This window comes from Chelon labrosus (genome assembly GCF_963514085.1).
Source record: "Chelon labrosus genome assembly, chromosome: 19".
In the NCBI taxonomy this organism is placed as follows: domain Eukaryota; kingdom Metazoa; phylum Chordata; class Actinopteri; order Mugiliformes; family Mugilidae; genus Chelon; species Chelon labrosus.
Genome location: NC_140352.1, coordinates 6913230 through 6933989, shown reverse-complemented (window position 1 = coordinate 6933989; position 20760 = coordinate 6913230). Strand labels below are relative to the sequence as shown.

Sequence of the window (20760 nt, the reverse complement as noted above, 5' to 3'; positions counted from 1 at the left end):
AGTGGGAGCACAAATAAATCACACATAAATATAAATATATATTAACATATTTAGAGAGATTTCGGCATTAAAAAAAATACAAAGAGTTTAACAACTCTAAGAGAAAATCTTAATCTAGAAAATATATTTATAAAATCTAGTAAGAGAAGAAAAACATCTTTAAACGGACTGAATGCGGTTTCTTGAAATCTCGTGTAATCTCGCGAGAGCACCTCGGAACAACTACTTCCGGTTGTTTAAAACAACTTCCTGGTTTTCATGTGGTATGTAAGCGTGAGTTTATCTCTGGTTGTTGACCTATACAGAGAGTGACAGAGGCAGCAGTAGTTCGGTCAAGATGTTAATTTTAACAAACAGGATTAAGTTATGTTCTCTAGCGTTTACAGCAGCTCGTATGTACAGCAGCGGCCCCGCGGCAGCAAACAAGAACCCCACGGTTTACTTTGACATTGCTGCAGACAGCGAGCCGCTCGGCAGAGTCACCTTTGAGGTGAGAAGATAAATAATAATAATAATAATAATAAAGAAACTATCCACATGTTTTTTATTTTCAGTGTATTAATATTTGCATTTTAATGAGTGAGAAGAAATGCATTAGTTTAGACAGGTGTTGAGTCATTTTATCCAGAGAACAACTTGTTCCAAACTTTGACCCTCAGGCTTTTTCTTTTCTTTTCTTTTTCTTTTGCAGCTCGACGCAGAAACTGTACCAAAAACCGCAGGTGAGTTTTTCTTTCTTTTTCTTCAGACACCGGAAATTTTTTTTAAAAAAAAGCTGAGACAACAGCTCATCTTATCACACCTAACAACTTTAATACATCTGAGAGTAGTTCACTGAATTCATTTTGACTAAATAATGACAATAAATTCCTTATTTAACTGTAAAATACTATTATCTTGAGCCTTAATTCGTGTTAAACTGGTTTTAGTTCAGGGGCCACATACAGCCCAGTTTATCTCAATAACAGAAATATAATAACCTATAAATAATGACTATTCCATATATTTTTAATTGTTTTAGTGCAAAGAAGAACATTATGAAAATGTTGAAAAAATATTTTAAGAAGAATCTGACATTTTTTAAGAATTGCTGCCATCTACAGTTTAGTTCTGAGTCTCTCTGGTTTGTGTTATGGACCAATCAGCAACAGATGCCAGTTTTATTTAAAATTAAATTTTCAGACTTCCTCCTCTTCCTCATTGTCCTTTTTCCTTCTTTCTCATCTTCGTCTTCCCCCTCCACGTTCTTCTCCTCCTCCTCTGTCCACTCTTACTTCCCCATCTCCTTTTCCTCATCCTCTTTTCTCTCTTCCTCCTTCCTTCTTCTCCTCCTGCTTCTTCTCTTCTTTTGCGAATTCATCCCGTGGGGCCAGATTGGACCCTCTGACGGGCCGTTTCTTTTTTTCTGCCTGCTGTTAACGTTAAAAACAGGACTCCGACAATTATGCGATAAATTGAACAGAAGCACACGGGATCTGGTAAATACTCCTCCTCCTTCTCCTCCTCCTCCAATATGGGGCACCCCCTGAAACAGGTGAGCTCTCGGGACACCCTGTAAACTGAGGCTATGGTCCTCGCTGCAGTGGCTCGGACCTTCACTCTCGCCACATTACTTCCTGCCTTTCTCCACTAGCATAAAAGGCAGAAAACACAGAGTGACACCTGTTATGAGTCATCCACAGATACACCCCATCCTGTACCTAAAGGCTTTTCAGAGTACACATTTAAAAAAAAAAATAACTAAAGCAAGAAGTAACTTGAAGAGTAATTAGGTGCGTAGGAGGCAGCCTTACGTTGTTCAAAAGACAAAAAAAAGGACTGAAACTTAATCTTTCCCTGCAGAAAACTTCAGAGCTCTGTGCACCGGGGAGAACGGCTTCGGTTACAAGGGATCCATCTTCCACAGGGTGATCCCTCAGTTCATGTGCCAGGTAGGCTTTCCTCTCTGCGTCCTCTCCCTCTCTGTGTTTCATCGCTCCGTCGTCCAGCTCCTGTTTCACTCCAGTGATGTGTTTTTCAGGGTGGAGATTTCACAAACCACAACGGAACTGGAGGGAAGTCGATCTATGGAAGGATGTTTCCCGACGAGAACTTCAAACTGAAGCACACCGGACCCGGTAAATACCCTCCTCTGGTGCATTATGAAGAGAGAAAGCAATGCTGCACTGGTTGTTTATTTATTTTTTCTCATGGATTTTCAGATGTTTAGTCCAGACAAGGATATAAAAGTGTTCTACAATGTCACAGGAATGTTACTGAATGGATTTTCCTCCATAAATTTAGGTCAAGTCAGATTTACCGACAGGCAGGGTTTCAGCAAATTGCATCATAAATACTGTCAGCTAAATATTTTATGCTCTTTGAAGAACCATGTAAAGGTTATGAATAATCTTTTTTGTAAGCTAACACAATGCAGCATGTAAGACGACTGGTCTCGCTTGCTTTTTGCCACCAGGTGGCAGCATTTTGCAAATGTGCTTCGAGCCTCCCCCAACATTTGCCAACATGTTCGAATTTGCAAATTTAGCTGCGTAGATGTGTGACTCATTAAAACATCTTTCTACATTCATGTCTTGTTAGTTTAAACTAAGTGAATCTGAATGTGTCGCACTGCAGGTATCTTGTCTATGGCCAATGCTGGACCCAACACCAACGGATCCCAGTTCTTCATCTGCACCATCAAAACAGAGTGGTAGGTACTGACAGACATCACCAACATGAGTTAATGTTCCTCTTCGCAGAACCGAGTCATCTCTTGATATATTTGTGTATTAATTGGCTGTCTCACAAGCAAACATGTCCAAAGAGAGAGGGAGGGAGGGAGGGAGAGAGAGAACTGTAACACATGAGTTACCGTACAAAAAGGACAAGAAAACATAACTAAAGATTTTTCCTCAGTCGTGCTCGGAGCAGTTTGCGGTTTAGACTTTGCAAACATGAAGGCTGTGGGAGTATAAGGGTTGGCTCCAGCTGTTTTTGCAGTCAGAGCCTCCGTGACTTCATTTTCAGAGTGCTTCTCTCAGTTTTAAGTTTTTATCTAAACCGTAGCTTATAGATTAGAAATACGACTTGAGTCTGACAGAACTGACAACATCTCTGCTTACACGATTTCACAAACTGTGAACACACGGTGACCTTTTATTAGCTTGTCAGCAACAGCCTGAATCTGTTTCTCCTCCACCGTTGCCGACCAGCTCTTTGGGTGAAACGCGTCATTGACGAGTTTAGCTGTGTTTCGAAGTTAAACGTTATTTATCAGTTGAAAAGTCGCACACTTAAGACATTTTTTGCACCAAGGACGTTAAGCGCTATCAACAGTATTTGATTTTTCCAGCGTCAGACTCAAGCAGTAAGTACTATTAATACAGCTTAATGCATTTTATGATGCATATTCACTTGACCATTGTGCAGGATGTGCAGTAATTTAATTTTATGGTCCAGGTGCAACAGAGGTTTCCTCACTCACCTCAGTTTTACAACCAAAATAAACATTATAGTAAAAATAAATGTCCAAGGTGAACTGTGTTATTGCCTTTTAATGTAGTGCTTTTGATGTACACCGATCAGCCACAACATTATGACCACTTTGGGTTGTATGACTTCAGATTTCGACTAATATGTGGTGATGTGTGGATGTTACTTAGACATGTAGCCCCCACTTAGACCAGACCAGGCACCCCCACCCCATAGCAATGACACTCCTTGATGGCAGCAGCCATCCCCAGCAGGATGCAGCCTGACACAGACACGCACACAAAAACACTTTAGGAACAACTAAAAAAAAAAAAACATGGAAAACAGCACCTGGCCTCCAAATTCACTAGATCCCAAACTGATCAAGTATCTGTGGGATGATCCACAGAGGCCCCTCCCCTCAAAGACCCCCCACTAATAACATTCTGTTTCCAGACACCACAGGACACCCTCAGTAGGCCCATGTCCATTCTCTGATGAGTCACAACTGTTTTAGAGGCACAAGGGCACCATTTTTCGGAAGGTGGTCATAATGTTATGCCTGATCGGTGTAGATTATTTTAAAATTATTGTTTTAATAGCGTCCCATTTCATGCCCCATGTTCCTTGTTTTTGTGCTTCTTGCTTGGAATAAAAACTCTTAAGTGAAAGCAGAACTGTGTCAAGGGCCTTAAAAAAAAAAAAACAGAAGTGGATCCGAAATGGTGGCACCACTCGGTTAAAAAAAAGAAAAAGAAGAAGTTGTAAGTCAAACATGGATCATGTCACATTCTTAGGCAGTGATATTACAACAAACCTCTTCTTCCTTTTCATTTAGGCTGGATGGCAAGCATGTTGTCTTTGGCAGCGTGAAGGAGGGAATGGACGTGATCAGGAGAGTGGAGTCTTTCGGTTCACGGACTGGGCGGACCTCCAAGAAGATCACTGTCACAGACTGTGGAGAGCTCAAGTAGGACTGAGGAGCGGGGTGGACACGGTCTCATCTCCTGCTGTAATTTCAGTAAAAGAGTCGAGGCTGAAAGAGGCTCTTTGTTCAGTCGTGGTGCAGAGTGCTACCTCTCTTTAGTTACGATAGATCATCTGAGAGCCATACACCAATTCAGTTTCATTTCAAAACAAGCATCAGGTTTCAACTAATGCACTTAACTGTGATATGCTAGATAATGTGAAGTTGTCCTAATAATAATAATATTAAATTGTGAATGGGGCATTTATTTGCAAAAAAATAAAGTACGTTTTTCTAAATATGAGAGCTTGTTCTTGTGTTTTCTTTCTCGCCTGTGTTGTAGTGATGTGACATACACAAAAGAGCCGATTCATATCGAGTGAGAGCCGGTTCCCCACTATATTTCTTCCTTTTACTTGGTTAGATGTATTACAGAACTCTGTTTCGATGGGCATGCCATGTGGCCAATCACAGGACATTTGTACCGTTTGTTTATTGAGTTTGATTCTGTTTTTTCTTGTGTGGATTAGAAGTAAGAATGCTTTTTTAACAGAATAACTGCACCAAATGAGATAAATATTACGATTCTCACAAAAAACATTGAATGCAAAAGGACTTATCAACACATAAAACATATGTATTTGCTGTGTTGGGCTAAAATTTTAGTCTATAAACGATAAACTAAATAAAGAGCCGTTCGGGAGCCGAAAGAGCCGACTCTTATTTAGGAGCTGTGGCGAAAGAGCCGGCTCTCAGTAAACTTCCCATCACTGCTCCACAGTGGAAATGTTTTATCTGCAGCTGTGGAATGAGATGGGCGGTTGGTCATATTTCCCGTCTCCTCCTGCTTTCCTCATCAGCCTGGTTTGACTAATGACCCGAGTCTTGTGTATTTTTGCTGAAGTCCATCCAAAGGGAGGTCTAATGCTCCTGAACGGGGTCAGTGTGCGGCAGAGTTAACGGTAAAATCCATAGAGTATATATAAGAAGATACCAAGAGACGTAACTATTTCTGTTGTGGATTAACGTCTGGATTATTTAAATTTGTGATTGCCATGCTGCCAACACAAAATCATCAACACCTTGTTTAAACGCATTTTAATGCAAAAACATTTTAAGAGAAAGGGATCCATTTAGGTTATTCGAATAAAGGCACATTAATATGCATTTCACTCGTCTTAAAGAGAAGCCTTGAGGGCCTCGCAAGCGACCCAGTGAAGAAAATACCTTCAAAATCAACACGCAACCTTCCACTTAATTCTTCACGAACCCTGGTACATTCAGATTTTCATTTATTTTCTTGTCTCGTGTTAAATACGAGACATCATGACCCATAAAAAAAGCACTTTGGTGAGTCTGTTATATAAAAAAAATACCATATTATAAAACCTAAAACCTTTGGAATGACAAACTTTCACAACAAATTGTAGTACACCGTATATAAAGATTAAATGTTAGTCGTCTAATATATTCCTTCCTTCACAAAGTGTAATATTCAACGCAAACAGTATGGCTTACAAAATATATTCTTAAAAAAATGTTGTACCCGCCCTGTACTGATAATAACGCAGGTACACATTAATACTGCATAACCTTCTTAGTAAAGACTTTGCATATTTTATACAGACAAAACAAAAAAAACAACAAACATTTAAGTTATTTCTGAAATATACAAACATGTAAAATCTTCATCTGGAAAGTCCTCGTTGTCCGACGTGCTGGAGGGGAAGACGGACACGGAGCGAAAAAAAGCAAATAATTCACAGTTGGTAAGAGACTTGGTTCAAATGAATATTCACATACTGATAACTGAGTAACTTAGAAGAGATGGAAAAGCTCAGAGACCTTGTCCATTCCTTATTACTGAGAGTCACAGTGTCAAGAGAGGATGCTTCATGAGAATAAACGGTTAGATGCATTACAGTACAGTAACTGTTTCTTATCTAAAATATAGCTGTCCCTTTTGTTTGTTTGTTTTTGATACTCTTTGGAGGAGCATGCCAGAGTGTGTTATTGCACTCTGCGGCAGTAGTAGCCGAGGACTTTGCACTTTTCGCAGAGGTGCTGTGGATGCTCCTTGCTCTGGTCGGACACATCCAGGCCGTCTGGTTTCTCCAGAGGTCTCTGGAACAAAGAAGCTGAGAATTAACCCACAGCGCCACATGTGGAGATCAGATCAGATTAGATTAGATTAGATTAGAAAGTCTTTATTGTCCCAATTTGGGCAATTTGACTTGCAACAGCAACCAACGGCCAAATTCATACCATAAAAGTACAGTACAATACACAGAAACATAGATATAAATAAGAAATGTTATCAGGAGGTTAACGTTCTTGACTCTGTTTATTCATGATCTGTATTTTTCCACAAGAATTACTTTCCAGGTCCTGCAGAGAACATCAAACATTTAAATATATGGAGGACCAAAGGTGGCAAAATAAAAAAAAGAAAGAAAGAAAGAAATACAAATTTAAATAAATACACAAGGAAAAAACAGAAACATTTATTTATGGTGCATTTTATAAATTATACTTATTAAATGTCTATATATAAAAAATATTATATTGTTGCTTTTAATGTCATATTTATGTATTTGTGTATTTATTTCTGATTGCTGCATTTGCAGTCCTCCGTACATGGGAGGTAAAATTTACAGGGTGTATGCCAGGGGTGTCAAACATAAGGCCCGTGGGGTCAAAACCGGCCAGCCAGAGGGTCCAATCTGTCCCGCGGGATGAATATAGAAGACATTAACTGCAGTTTTTCATAAAGAATTGTCACCTATTCCTAATTTATCCACTTGTGGTTGCACTAACGACACTGAGACCCAGAACTAAACTATGGATCTTAAAATATTTCAGGTTTTTTCTACAGTGTTTTATACTTGTGCTTGTTCGCACTAAAACAAACGGAAACATCTGGAGTTGTAGTTATTTATAGGTTATTGTGCTCTGATGTTACTGGCCCGGCCCCCTTGAACTCAAACTGGGCTGTGTGTGGCCCCCCTGAGCTAAGATGAGTTTGACGCCCCTTGGTTTACATCACGGCTGCACAATATTTTGACTTCAACCCTTCTGTTAACACAGTCAATAATAATGTCATTTGAACTGAAATGAAAGACATTGTTGAATCCACAGATGTGCAGAGAACACTAAGAGTTCCAGCTGTTACGTGGACATTTCATCTAAGTTGGTGTGTTCATAGGTTGACAGCAAATACGCTCTGTAACCAGCTGCATTTAAATATGAGGGGACGTCAAATAAGATGACTTGAAATTAAAATTCCTGCTGTTTTTTGTGTCCACGAGGAAACATTTTATGCACAACAGCATATCTCTTTTGCAGTCATACAAAGCCGAAGTGGTTGTTGACGCTGCTGTTAGAGCATGCAGAATGCACGAGTTAGTTAACTGCAGCGTTGTGTGCAGTGAAGCAGTGTTTATCTATGAGGAGTAGCTTTAAAACAATGAGCGCAGCCACGTTTTAAAACCTCCATAGGATGAGGTTTGATCTGAAGCAGCCTTTTTTGTTTTTCAGGTGTGCCGTTACCTGCTTGTGAGGATACACGTTGATGTGGCACTTGATGCATTCCTGTCCCATGTTGGCCCAGGAGTTCCCGCTCATCCACTTCCTCTTGCATTTGGGGCACTTATATTCGCCGAAGCACCTCTTCTTTCCCTGGTACGGGGTCAGGCCTTCGCCTTTCGGTCGAGCCTGGGCAGAAATTCACAGCACGCCGATAGTTAATACGCTGACTTTGTGTGCGAGCCCGAGTGAGACATGTCTGAATGCGTGCACCTCAACAGCTCTGCAAACATTTTGGCTTTTGCCTCTCACCACTTTTAACCTGGAGCAGACCGACTGACCTATTTGGTTCCTTTGGACGGTGGCCAATTCAAAGCTGTGTGATTAGTGCGGGAAGTGATAGCAGCCCGGTTGGTGGCCAGAAGAGTCGGGTTTATGGAGTAGAAAAGTCTCAGGAGTGGGACGATTACTTACGGTTTGTCGATGCAAGCTATAGAAAAACAAATCATTTGCTTTGACGCTTGATAAATTCTGACAATTCAGGAAGAGTGAGCTTCACATGACACTAAGCTTATCTAAACTAGTTGTAGAGGGATGGTGCAGGAAGACCCTCGGTGCTATAGCAACCTTTTTAACTCCTAGGATGTTAGAATATACGGCGACTCTTTGGTGTAATTTATTTGTTTGAGAAGAAGGAGTCTCAGCTTTCCCGTTATAAATGAACTCCCTCACTCCAGCTGTGTTCCCAGGGGACCATAAAGGAGGCCCCAGCCTGTGGGGTGGTGGTGGGGGTTGTGTTGGGGGGGGGGGGGGGGGGGGCAATGGGAGAGGCCTCACTGCTACAGGACAAATACCTCAGGCTCTCAGTCATCCCTCCCAGCTGGCCCCAACCTACCAATCAGGACACAAAGATCTTAGCGGGGAGGAAATAAAACCCAGATGAACTCTGCACTAGTGTAACATGACAAAATCCTAAACCCATCACACACACACACACACAAAAAGAGAAATCATCTCAATGAGAGTGGTTTAAATTAGAAACACCTTGAAAAGTAGGCCAAGTTAAAGTTAAGACTGGATCTCCCTTCACCACGAGAGTGGTCCTCATCAAACCTTGTTTTGATTCCATAGGAGGAACATATGTCAGGATCCAAACTGCTAACAGATCATTTTATTCACTTCCAGAGCTACATCTGTGTAACAAAGCATGTTTGAGATCCCGCCAGAGACTGTTTGAGGCCATCGCAAAGCACTTTGAGGCCTGTGTTAGCATCACTTAGCCACCGCGAGGCACTGTGGGAGGTCACTGGCGACGGCAGCGTCTTTGTCAAGCGCCTATAGGGCAGGAGCAGACAGATCATCGTCTTCCTGAGGGCGGAAACAGCTTTGACTCTTCAGAGCAAGCAAAACAAACGGCTCAAAAGCCCGGAGCCCGACCGGGGGCAGCGAGGGGCACGGCGCGCTGTGTGAGTTTCCATCGGTGCCATCAAAGACGTGACAACCGACAAATGAAAGTCACACTTTTGACCTGATGGTGAACGGACGCTCTGTGGGAAAGGTGGAAAGTTTGAGTGTAAGCAGAAATGAAGCGCAAATCCGTCATCGGGCCCATCTGTATGTGGGACACACACCGTGGGAATGTCAAATATTTTTTCCAATCAATCCTAAAACAATATGTGAAAATTGAACATGGATTAGCTGTGTTTCATCTGCAACTTGAGATAGTCTGTGCTACTCCAGTTAATAAGGTGCAGCCAAGTCACGCAGCAGTTCTTTGAGCCAAACGCTACCATTTACTTATTTTCACCCTGTTCACCACCACTGTGTATGTTTTAGTATGCAGCCATTTGCGTTTAGTGTTAAAAGTGATGGTGATTTCTGTTCAGGTGTTGACTCATAAGCATAAGACTGGTTGTAATCCTAATTTAAAACCTTGAAAACACTTCAAAACAAATGTTTAAACTGAGATTGGTTATTGCTTCTTAATAATATATATGCTCATTTTAAATTTGATTTCAGCTACCGGTTTAAAAAAGCACTGGAAAAGTTGCGTATTGCAATAAAAATCACCTGCTGGAACACCTCACTGGCAACATTTGTCAGTCCCAGAGAGTCATTCATTAGTAAAGACTGTGTGTGAAATGTTCAGCAGTTTAACAATAATGTTTGTCGACGTCAAATTTGTGAGTTTCATTATCTACATAAATAATATTATTAAAAGATTCAGACAAAACCGCAGAAATCTCTGGATGCCAGAGACAAACTGCATCGTTGTGATCTTCAGGCCCTCGGGCGCCTCTGCATTAAAAACAGACGCGATCCTTTGTGAAGATGCCAGTCTGTCACCGCAAAGTTAAAGCTCCACCGTGCAAAGAAAAGAAAGTAAATACACAGATCCTGAAATGCTGCGGTTTGATCTCAACCTGAGTTTGTGTAAGATGGGGCTAAGGAAACGAGGGAACCCTAGACCCTGCATCCTCGTGGTTAAAGAGGAGATCAAGACAGGGGTCCATAGCCAACATGTGTGACGGTACTGGGGTACATCAGTGAACATGGCGTGGGTAACTTGTGATTGAACTATTAAAGCTGAACGGTATATACAAGTTTTATAGCAACATGTTCTGATATTCAGTTGCTAACTTTTTGAAGGAGGGTCAACTTCTGCCTGGTTGCTAATCTTGCAGTTCGGAGTTGAGTTTCAATTTTTTATATGTTGCCCTCTGTGTCATTTTTCAATTAAACACAAGGTTTAAATAATTTGCAAATCGTTGTTTTCTGTTTGTATTTACATTTTACACGGCTTACCAGCTTTTCGCCCGGAAGCCGGTTTTACAAATGCGATGACATGAGGAGAAAATGTCTGAGGATTGCTATAAATCGCTAGAGCGCATCCTCAAGGAACCGTGGATGTAATCCCCAAACATAACATCCATCGGTCTAAAAATCCATGCACACCAACAATTCCTTGCATGAAGCTCCAGTAACATGAAGCTGTGATGTCTTGGAATTGGTCAAGGGCTGCTTGTTGAGCACAACATTTGTGTTTGACTTTCTGCAGATTGAAACTACGAGCGAGAGTGTTTTGTTTTAAGATAAGTAGATTTTAAAATCACTCATTAGGTGTGGTGCAACCTAACCCATCCGAATCTTGTTGCTTAGGTTTTATAATTTGATTTAGACCCGGAGAGCACAGAGCGATGTTTTAGGCAGCAGATAAGCTTGGCCCAGATCCTAGTAGCCTGGTGAGTGAGGCCCAGGAGGTGGCTGCCTCCCTCTGCCATCATCTGGAAACCATCAGGATAAACAATGGACTGCTCCAAATCCTCACCCCCGGCTCTCCTTTCTCTCTCCCGCATTCCCCCCCCCGGCTCCAATACCCCCCATGAGACCTTCATGGTGGAGAACACAGTAACACCAAACCCACTGGACACCATGTGGTCAATTACTCCACACTAACAAACCCACAGCTCTCTCTCTCCCTCTCTCTTTACTTCCCTGGGTTTAATTTGTATCAGGCCTCACGGAGAAGCCCAGCTGTTAGCAAAGCAAAACAACACATTAATGCCTGGACTGAAGTCCGCAGCAACAGCTCCCCCGTGTTTTTAAAGACTCCGATGGCGACTTAAGTGAGTTTGCATTATCTCGTGCACTCAATTACATCCAGCGGGGTTTAAAAACAACACATGCTCCTTAAAGAGAGAGAGAGAGCGTTCGATTTGTTTAGAAGGAGCTTTGTCACTGCACGCGGAGAGGAGTTAAAGGAGTAGCTGGTTAATCGTCGGCACTAGGTACTTATTATTTTGTGCAGTAAAAATACCAAAAATTTGCTTTTTTCTCTATTTTATATTTTATATCACTGTAAAAAATACTCATTTGCTTTTTGGGGTGTTTATTGGGGAAAACAAGCTACTTGAACGCATTAGAGTGAATTGGTTTCGACTTTAATAAGCATCTGCTAATTCAAAGTTAGGGTTCTTTGCCATAATTTGAAATGAATCACAGCGTACGAGTAAATCTGGATGTTGGGTTTGCACACAGCTGCAATGGAGCAAATAGCAAGTTTAATTGAACATGTTCTGGAAATAAAAATGATTTTTATGAAGTAAATTGTTGCTTCTACAACATACAAGCAAGTCCTCCCTTAAAATATTTCAACTTCTGCATCACAATCTGAAGTATTAATGCTGTTTAGACAAATCACAATTCTTCTGTATGAATGCAGGGGCTGCTATTTTGTTCTCACATGGCTGCTCTCACTGTGCTAAACTCAGCATTTCTGTTTGAGTGTTTAAGTGTAGATGGAACTTCTCTACTGGCTTCACCACAATGATAAGCACAAAACCGCAAAGCTGGGATGTTTTTTAAAAGAAACAAAATGCGAAACGCTCCCTGGAAGCTATGTTTTACACAATGCTGCTTCCTCTATTCCAGGACAAATCAGGGCCAAATGCTCCATCCAGATATCAAATGACTCCTTCATGCAGATACAGCACAAAGCTGTGATTCTTCTTTGCAGCCTCCCTGCAAATCTTCCACATCTGAAACACCGAGTGGATTGGCTTTCCCCCTAACTCCAAAATAAATGTGATTAGAGACAAACAAGCGGAGGCCGAAAGAGCAGATGATTGTTTTTATATTTTTCTTACGTGGCTTTTTCAGATTTCCGATCCATCACTCCCACTGAGCCCACAGAGCCTTTAAACTGGCAGGATGACTCCCACACACACGTTCACAGACGTTATGCTTTTGTTTTTTTTGCGTCTATTTGTCACACGGTTCTGCTTTCATAGGAGGAGGATAATCTATCAGTGAGAAGTCTGCTCGATCCAGAGACCGGCTGAGCTCTAAGCTGAAACTGACGACATAAACAGCTGTAAACTGGTGTTGTGTTTCACAAAGAGTGAATGACAGGGGCAGGTGGGCTGGCGGACAAACAAGAAGTGGAACAGCAAAATATTCCCAACTTCGGATGGAGTAACGTCCAACTAAGGCTATTTGTTAAGGCTAACTATTTTCCTCCGAGCATATGTCGTAGGAGCCGGAAAAACTGTAACCTAACGTGACCCAAACCTCCTGGAAAAACAAAAGTGATTTCATATTTTAAACATGCAACCTAGCAAAAGCCCTACAGCATTCTTTCCTATATGTTCATCAGCGCTGGGCAGATGACAGACGCTGCTTATCAGAGGGAGTCTATCTGCTCCACATTCCAGGGTTTCCTCTATCTTGCTCGTCCTCCTCTGCAGATGTTTCAGCCAAAGGCAACAGGCAAGCATAATGTCGACAGATAAGACACTTATCAGCAGTGAAAACAAAAGGACCAGAGTGACAGTGATCATATAGTGTTGCATGAGATTCTCCAGTTACACGCTGGGCTGTGAAATATTCCACCTGAATGGAAGTACGGTGTTCAGTCCAAAACAAAGCAGATGGCACTATTTGACAGGAGTATAATAAGGTTAAAAAAACTTCTAAGCCGTGAAATCAAACATCAGCCAAACAAATTAATCTCTAGCGAAAGTAGACTGTTGATCACTTTTATGAGCAAGCAAGCTGTTAACCACTACCACTATTCCTGTCTGCTAAGCTACTGTTGCTGTATCTTCATGTGTATGTGAGTGGCATTTATCTTCTCAACCACAGCTTATTTCCAAAAATGCTCAAAGACTCACTTAAAACTTTAAACTGTAGAAATGTATTTTTTTGTGTTTCTGACCTGCAAAAAAAAAGTAAAGAGATTTGCAGAAATGCTCAATTATTTTACGCTCAACGCCTGGTCTTTTGGGAAATGACTACAGAGTTTAGGCATTCGCAAATGTTACTTAGCTTACAATGTCAATGTAGCTTTGGCTAACATTAGCAGGTAGGAAACATGTCAGGAAATGACTATTGAGCGCTTGTTTCTGAACTGTCTGACATGCCTTTCATGCTTCTATGCAAACTATGAAGCTACAGCTAGCAGCCGGCTAGCTAAACTCAACACAAACTACAAGAGTAAGGTGTTCACAATTGTTACTTGACATTAGCTTAAAGTGTCAACATAGCCTGGCTAACATTAACAGGTAGGAAACATGACAGGAAATGACTATTGAGCGCTTGTTTCTGAACTGTCTGACATGCCTTTCATGTTTCTATGCAAACTATGAAGCTACAGCTAGCAGCACGATAGCTAAACTCAACGCAAACTACAAAAGTTAGGTGTTCACAATTGTTACTTGACATTAGCTTAAAATGTCAGGTAGTTTTGGCTAACATTAGTAGGTTGGAAACATGTCAGGAAATGACTATTGAGCACTTATTTCTGAACTGTCTGACATGCCTTTCATGTTTCTATGCAAAATATGAAGCTATAGCAAGCAGCCGGCTATCAAAACTCAAAACAAACTACAAACGTTAGGTGTTCACAATTGTTACTTGACATTATCTTAAACATAACCTAGCTGACATTAGTAGGTAGGAAACATGACAGGAAATGACTACTGAATGCTTGTTTCTGAACTGTCTGACATGCCTTTCATGTTTCTATGCAAAATATGAAGCTACAGCTAGCGGTACTAAACTCAAATGTCAAGTAGTTTTGGCTAAAATTAGTAGGTTGGAAACATGACAGGAAATGACTATTGAGCGCTTGTTTCTGAACTGTCTGATATCCCTTTCATGTTTTTATGAAGCTACAGCTAGCAGCCAGCTAGCAACCAGCTAACTAAGCCCAAAACAAAGTCTAGAAAAAGGAGGAAACGGCTAACCTGCCTCCACAAAGGTAAAGAAATCTACCTACCAACATTTCAGAAGCTCACAATTAACCATTTATTTCTTGTCTGTTTAATTTATACAAAACAAATATGTTTAGAAACAACAAACCAAAATTTAGGGGCAGGGTTTGGTACCTCAAGACTATAAAAACTAAAAATATCGATGTTTACTTTTAAAGACCAAATCAAAATTGAGGAATTCCTCCTGTAATCCCGGTCACTATCCCAAGTTCCCCTGTCCAAAAGTAATCATCAAAGCAGACTTTTCCCCTCCATTCAGACATGATTAAACTGTAACTGTAAAGACATACACCCACTTCCTGTACAACCAAGCGTTTCCAAAAACACGCTGTGGCTGCAGTCATCTCTGGGCAACTGCTCACTGGCCGTTCAAATAGTGGCTTCTCTGCACAGACAGACAGGGAAGCTGAGAGAGCGAGAGATGACTCCAGCCAAGCGGAGCTGTTCGAACAATACAGGCTGACTTCCTGACCCTCGGTTCCACAGGCCTTCTGCAGAAACAATGCTCTCCTTATTTATCCCAAGCCCTTCCTACCATACACCCAGTTACTGTCAGCACTTGTGTATTCCCTTTACAGTAGCCGGGTTCAGCTACTTAATTGGCAAGGGGTCATTAAAGTGTTGGGGTTAAGAGGTGAAAGGTGTTGAACTTTGCAACATATGCAACATATTTGGTTGAAAAAGTGCAAAGTTTTTCAGCTTAACACTCTTGTTCAATCCAAAATAGTCACTTTTCTGTTCAGCAACATCAAACGTGTACCATAAGTATGAATTTTATGAATTTCAGCTGTCTTGTCCGTGTAAAAATGCCTCAGATTCCTGCCAACAAGAACAAAAAGCAGTTTGTTCATTAGCTACAGCTTCAGAAGTGCGTTCATCTCGGCTTCGGCTGAAGAGACCTTTTGTCGCGATGACAGCTCGTAGCCATCATTGCTTTGGGTCTGAAACATTAGCAACACATGATGAAATCTGACATCATCTTTCTAAAAAGATCCAGGCGCATAAATGGTTTCCAGATTTTGCACATTTCTAAGGGGTGTGGCTGCAAAGAATCATAGCTATCATATAATAATCCACTGACATCTAAAGCTCCTAATAACCCAACTCTCTGACATGTTGAGAACTCTGTGGATAGTTTATCTTTACGTAGGTCTGGTACTTTTCCTGATTTACTATTTTTCATCATGTCAGGGCTCTACTGCGGTATCGAGTGTCTCTTTATCAGAAAATCGGACTCTTAGAGTTGACGTGGGCCCCATTACGCTCAGAGAAGGATGCTGTTAAAGGCCCCTACTTCCTGTGAGCTTCTTTTCTCATCTATCTGAGCTGTGACTTTCTTTGATTCCAGTCCACTGCAGCTTCACAGAAAACCAATCGGCTATGACAGCCTCCAAAGGAACTTGTTTCTGGTAATAAGACAGGTTATATCACTCCGTAAGAAGCAGCTTTCATTTTGCAGTGCATTACTTTGAGCCTTTATAAGATCCACTTGTGACTTGTATCACAAGTGAAAACAATGTGCTGTCTTTGGTATGATTATACACCATCAGTCATAACATTATGACCACCTTCCTAATATTGCGTAGGTCTCCCTTGTGCCTCCAAAACAGTTGTGACTCATCAGAGAATGGACATGGGCCTTCTGAGGGTGTCCTGCGGTGTCTGGCAAACAAAATGTTGTTAGTGGGGGCCTTTGGGTACTATGGGTTGAGGGGAGGGGCATCTGTGGATCATCCCAAGATGCTTTATCAGTTTGGGATCTGGTGAATTTGGAGGCCAGGCCAACACCTTGTGCTGTTCTTCATGTTTTTTTGAGTTGTTCCTAAACCGTTTTTGTGTGTCAGGCTGCATCCTGCTGGGGATGGCTGCTACCATCAAGGAGCGTCATTGGGGGTGCCTGGTCTGGTCTAGGTGGGTGCTACATGTCTAAGTAACATCCACATGAATGAATGCCAGGTCCAAAAGTTTCCCAGCAGAACACTTACTGATTGGTGTAAATGAAATAGACTCTGCTTAAAGATTGGCACTCAAAATACACCATTGAGTCACTCACCAACTTGGTCACTCAGTCCTTAGGCTCTTGCGTGACAAATTATCAATCAGTCTATCGATCTATTCCCAGTCCAGGGTCAGACTGAGGATTTGAGAAGAAAAAAAAAACAAAAAAGAACTAATCGGGGTAGGGGAAGTGAACATGAGTGTATGAAAAGGACTCCTTCCTGAATCGTTCAGGAACGTACTAACACACACTAATAAGTGCCTTTCAGCAGTGGTCTTGGGAAGGACAAAATCTTAAATGTCCACCACAAAGTTTTGGAGAATGTGCCGAAACATCTCACTGCCAATTTGCAATTTATAAACTTCAAAGGAAATATTGCAGATACCACAGGGCACCTTCAGAGTCCTTGTCTTTGCTGGCCGTCCAAATGCCTGAGGACTTCTTTTGTACGTTTTCATCCAGAATGCATTTCTGAAACTAATGATGCAAAAGCCACGCCTAACGTCTCTGCAGCAGTTGCCAGGTGCGCTCAGATGTGAAAGTGTTAAGAGCTATAAGCTCACGGGAGAATATTTTGTCCACATTCCTCACATTCCTTCACGCTCTGTGTTCTATGCTGAGCTGCCCCGATCTCCTCTGCTCTGCCAGTGATGGAGGTGAAGAGCTTTCAGGGGGCGAGAACAGAGGAAATGTGGAAAAGAAGGGGGAGGAAAAGGCCGCTCGGTGTTCTTGAGTGAAATGAATGGTTTTGGGGAAAACTTGCTTTTTCGCTGTTCTGCCCAGATCAAAAAGTTTCACATCACTTCCAAAATAAATTGGCTAACTAGAGCCAGGAGCTTTAGCTTAGCATGACAAAATGGGAAAGAGCAAGCACGCCTCTGTCCAAAGGTAGCAAATCTTAGAAATTATAGATAATTTATTTAATCCTTGCAAAACTTTAAGTGCAACTATTACTGTGTCAGTTGTGCATCTTTGGACAGTGCTGGACTGACTATCTTCCCATTCCAGGCTTTATGCTAAGGCATGTTAGCAGGATGCTGGCTCCAGCTACATTATGCACAGTCCAAATGCAAGATTTATACCAATCTTCTCCTGGATTGGGAATCTTAAAATCAGAAATAAGGATGATCTCTTGATCTTTTGCACCCACAACTACCGATGTCTTGGATGAAGTTTGACACTCTTTGATTGGATTTCCTGACATATTCTATACTGCAACTTGACAAAGACTGGAAAGTGATTGATCAAACAGCTTTATAATCTTTGAAATTATCTATGAATGTTCCAGTTTTGCAGCAGGAAGACTTTGACCGACCAGTTTGAATTCCTCCACTCTGCTGCCTCTCTTCTCGGACACATCCTGCCCATCAGTCATTTAATTATTTCCATTACACCTAACAAATGTCAGGCATTTCCCTCTGAACGTGATCAACGGGGAACCACAGCTGCACATAAAGCGCTGGCAATATTTCTTTCATGTTTGGAGTAGAGGCCATGCCTCGTTCCCCAGAGAGACCTATCATCTTTCATTAAGGCCAGCTCCATGATCCAATCTGGCATCTGCTGCTCATTACCAGCCTGCGGTGGTACATCTAATTCAAATATGTGCTGAGGAATCTATTTCATACTGGAAAAAAAAAACATTATACAAACATAATATTCTAGCCTGGAATTAAAAGTTTAAGTTCAGTTAAATGCCAAAAATGTGAGAAAGCGTGTGGTTTTGATGATAAATCTTAGCAAATCAATCAATTATTCACTTTACAAGTTTATCTTTTTTTAAGACAGCTTTCCTACATTTGACAGACAGCTCAGATGGCCCACATATTGCACAGCTGCTTCGGTTTATACTGTTGTGGATCTGTTCGTGACTGACGTGCAGCGTCGCCGACTGGCTCACCTGAGGGCAGTCTCTGATGTAGTGTCCTTTGTTGAAGCAGAGATGACACAGGTAGTTGGGAGGCGGCCTTTTGCTGGGCTTGCGCGCCTCGGGGGAGAGGGAGAGGTCGGAGAAATGGTCCGCCAGTGAGCTCAGGCCGTCCACGATGTTGTTGAAGGATCCGTAGGGTGAGGACCTCTTGTAGAAGTTGTTGTTCAAGTCCTGTCAGAGGAAATAAGTCACTGGCAATGGAACAATGAGGGAGAGAGATACAGCAGAGGCCGTCATGCACAAACGTAGGGCTGCGGCTAACCATTATTTTTCATTAAAAGTCTGAAACTAGCCAACGTGATGTCCCCAATAGTCCGATGTGTCCAAAATCCAGAGAAATTCAATTTCCGGTGATATTAAAAAAGAGAAAGTGCATATGTTTGGTGTTTTCGCCTCACAGATAACAGACTAATAAATTACTCATTAGTTTCATCTCCACAAAAGCATATCTCTCATTGTACAACAACACAGAAGGTTTACTGTTGCGACTACAATGAAGGAGCATTTCACACGGAGCGTCAGTCCATCACCCTGATTGATTCTCCTGTTTGTCCCTCTGACAGTGGCCAGCGGTATTTGATTCCCGCAGATGTGCAGTCTTTACTGTGTGAAACCAATAGTGTCCATTTCCTCGACAGAACAAAATGCCTTTGTCGTTGCATTCTTCCAGCCGGTCCTGCTGGCACGACATAATCAGCATCATTGTGCTTCTGGAGGAGACGGGTGCTATGGCACCGCGGGGCGAGCAAGAGGAGCAGCCTCAAGACACTGTGTGATTACTCCGAAGGCATCACAAGAAACGAATTGTGATCAGATGCTCATTGCAGAGGGGAATTCTTCTACATGACACATCAAACTGCAAATATCCTTCATGTGTGATGCTGATGTATATCAACAGATTGCCACATTTTTAAAATGAGGAAGTGTTTGTACGTGCATAGACTCTTTCCAGTTCTCCTGCTTTTATTCAGTGGGTCGGTATCAAATTAAGCAACACCAAAACCACGCTGAGTTAACGGTGCATACTCCCCTGACCGTGCAGGGGCCAGCCAGGGTGAACTCTAACATATTTAAAAGCTTGTGAGAGGTCTTTCTCAACCTGCCGTTCCTCCTCCAGCTGCACACTGACACCAGAACAGTCTGCACACACTCAGGCACTATACCAGGGTACAAAACACATATTCATATACTACCCAGTCACCACAGTGCGACCCAATGAAGGCATGCAGGTGAGGTTTACTGTATGGGCAACAGAAATAAATCGGGGTGAAATGTGTGAGTTTAATATTAGCAGTTCGTTTTGGGAAAGAGAGTTTGACAAAAAAAAACCTTAATCATAAAGTTTCTTTGATATTGCAAACTGCCATGCAAAGTGTGATTCATTAATAGTATCGTGATGTTACGTGATAGCGTAACATCACATGCACTCTACCTCACTGCCCAGATGGAAGAAGTTGTTGAGATAGTTGGAGCTGAGATCAGCTGCGCTGCGCTTGGAGCTGATCGTGTCCTGAGGAGAAGTGTCCGAGTCGACTTTGAAGCCATCAAAGGCGCTGTTCTGTGTGTCCTGCAAAGACATATAGACCCAGCTGAGCAGCTGTGCAGGTGGGTACACACCAGCCTCTATAGCGGACATCATATTGTTCGTTTTGGACTGCTGCGCCTCTTGGAACAGCACCGTCAGAACCGCCGGGTTTTCTGGATAACCCAACTTCTTCCAGTCATCCCCCTGCCTCCGGCTGTTTGGGTGTGATCCTTGCTTTCACTTGGGGAGCCCTGGAGGACCCCACTAACGGGACAACAGTCAGCGGGGGAGGGAACAGTGGAAGGTTGAAGCGCACACGCCTGACTGCCACTTGGAGAAGTGAAGCGGCGCTACCGCTCCAGGACTCTGGGTTGCGTCACAGCAAAAAGGAGGTCCAACACGAGTTTGGATCTTACCTTTTCTTAACAGCAGGGACCTTTACTGTACAGTTTTATTAATTAAAAGTAATATTAGTTTAAAAAAGACACACACTTCCTTGTATTTTTACTTAATAAATAAACAAATCAACAAATAATAATACTTTCAGACTAAAAATGTTGTTTTGTGTTGTTATGTTATATTTTCTTA

General features: G+C 41.9%; 2 protein-coding genes across 2 annotated transcripts; one reads left to right on the top strand and one right to left on the bottom strand.

Moving 5' to 3' along the window:
* The first annotated feature begins 259 nt into the window (after positions 1 to 259).
* On the top strand, positions 260 to 4724 carry LOC311504648 (peptidyl-prolyl cis-trans isomerase A-like). Its single transcript, XM_084567858.1, has 6 exons — positions 260 to 490; positions 692 to 722; positions 1843 to 1931; positions 2021 to 2117; positions 2617 to 2692; positions 4292 to 4724. Exons 1-6 carry the CDS (start codon positions 338 to 340, stop codon positions 4425 to 4427), a joined length of 582 nt encoding a protein of 193 aa, XP_084423984.1. The 5' UTR covers positions 260 to 337; the 3' UTR covers positions 4428 to 4724.
* A 908-nt stretch (positions 4725 to 5632) lies between these two features.
* LOC311504606 (zinc finger CCHC domain-containing protein 24-like) lies at positions 5633 to 20479 on the bottom strand. The gene is made up of 4 exons (XM_084567798.1): positions 20080 to 20479; positions 18618 to 18818; positions 7970 to 8134; positions 5633 to 6544 (listed from the first exon to the last, which is right to left on the bottom strand). Exons 1-4 carry the CDS (start codon positions 20284 to 20286, stop codon positions 6431 to 6433), a joined length of 687 nt encoding a protein of 228 aa, XP_084423924.1. The 5' UTR covers positions 20287 to 20479; the 3' UTR covers positions 5633 to 6430.
* Between the last annotated feature and the right edge of the window lie 281 nt (positions 20480 to 20760).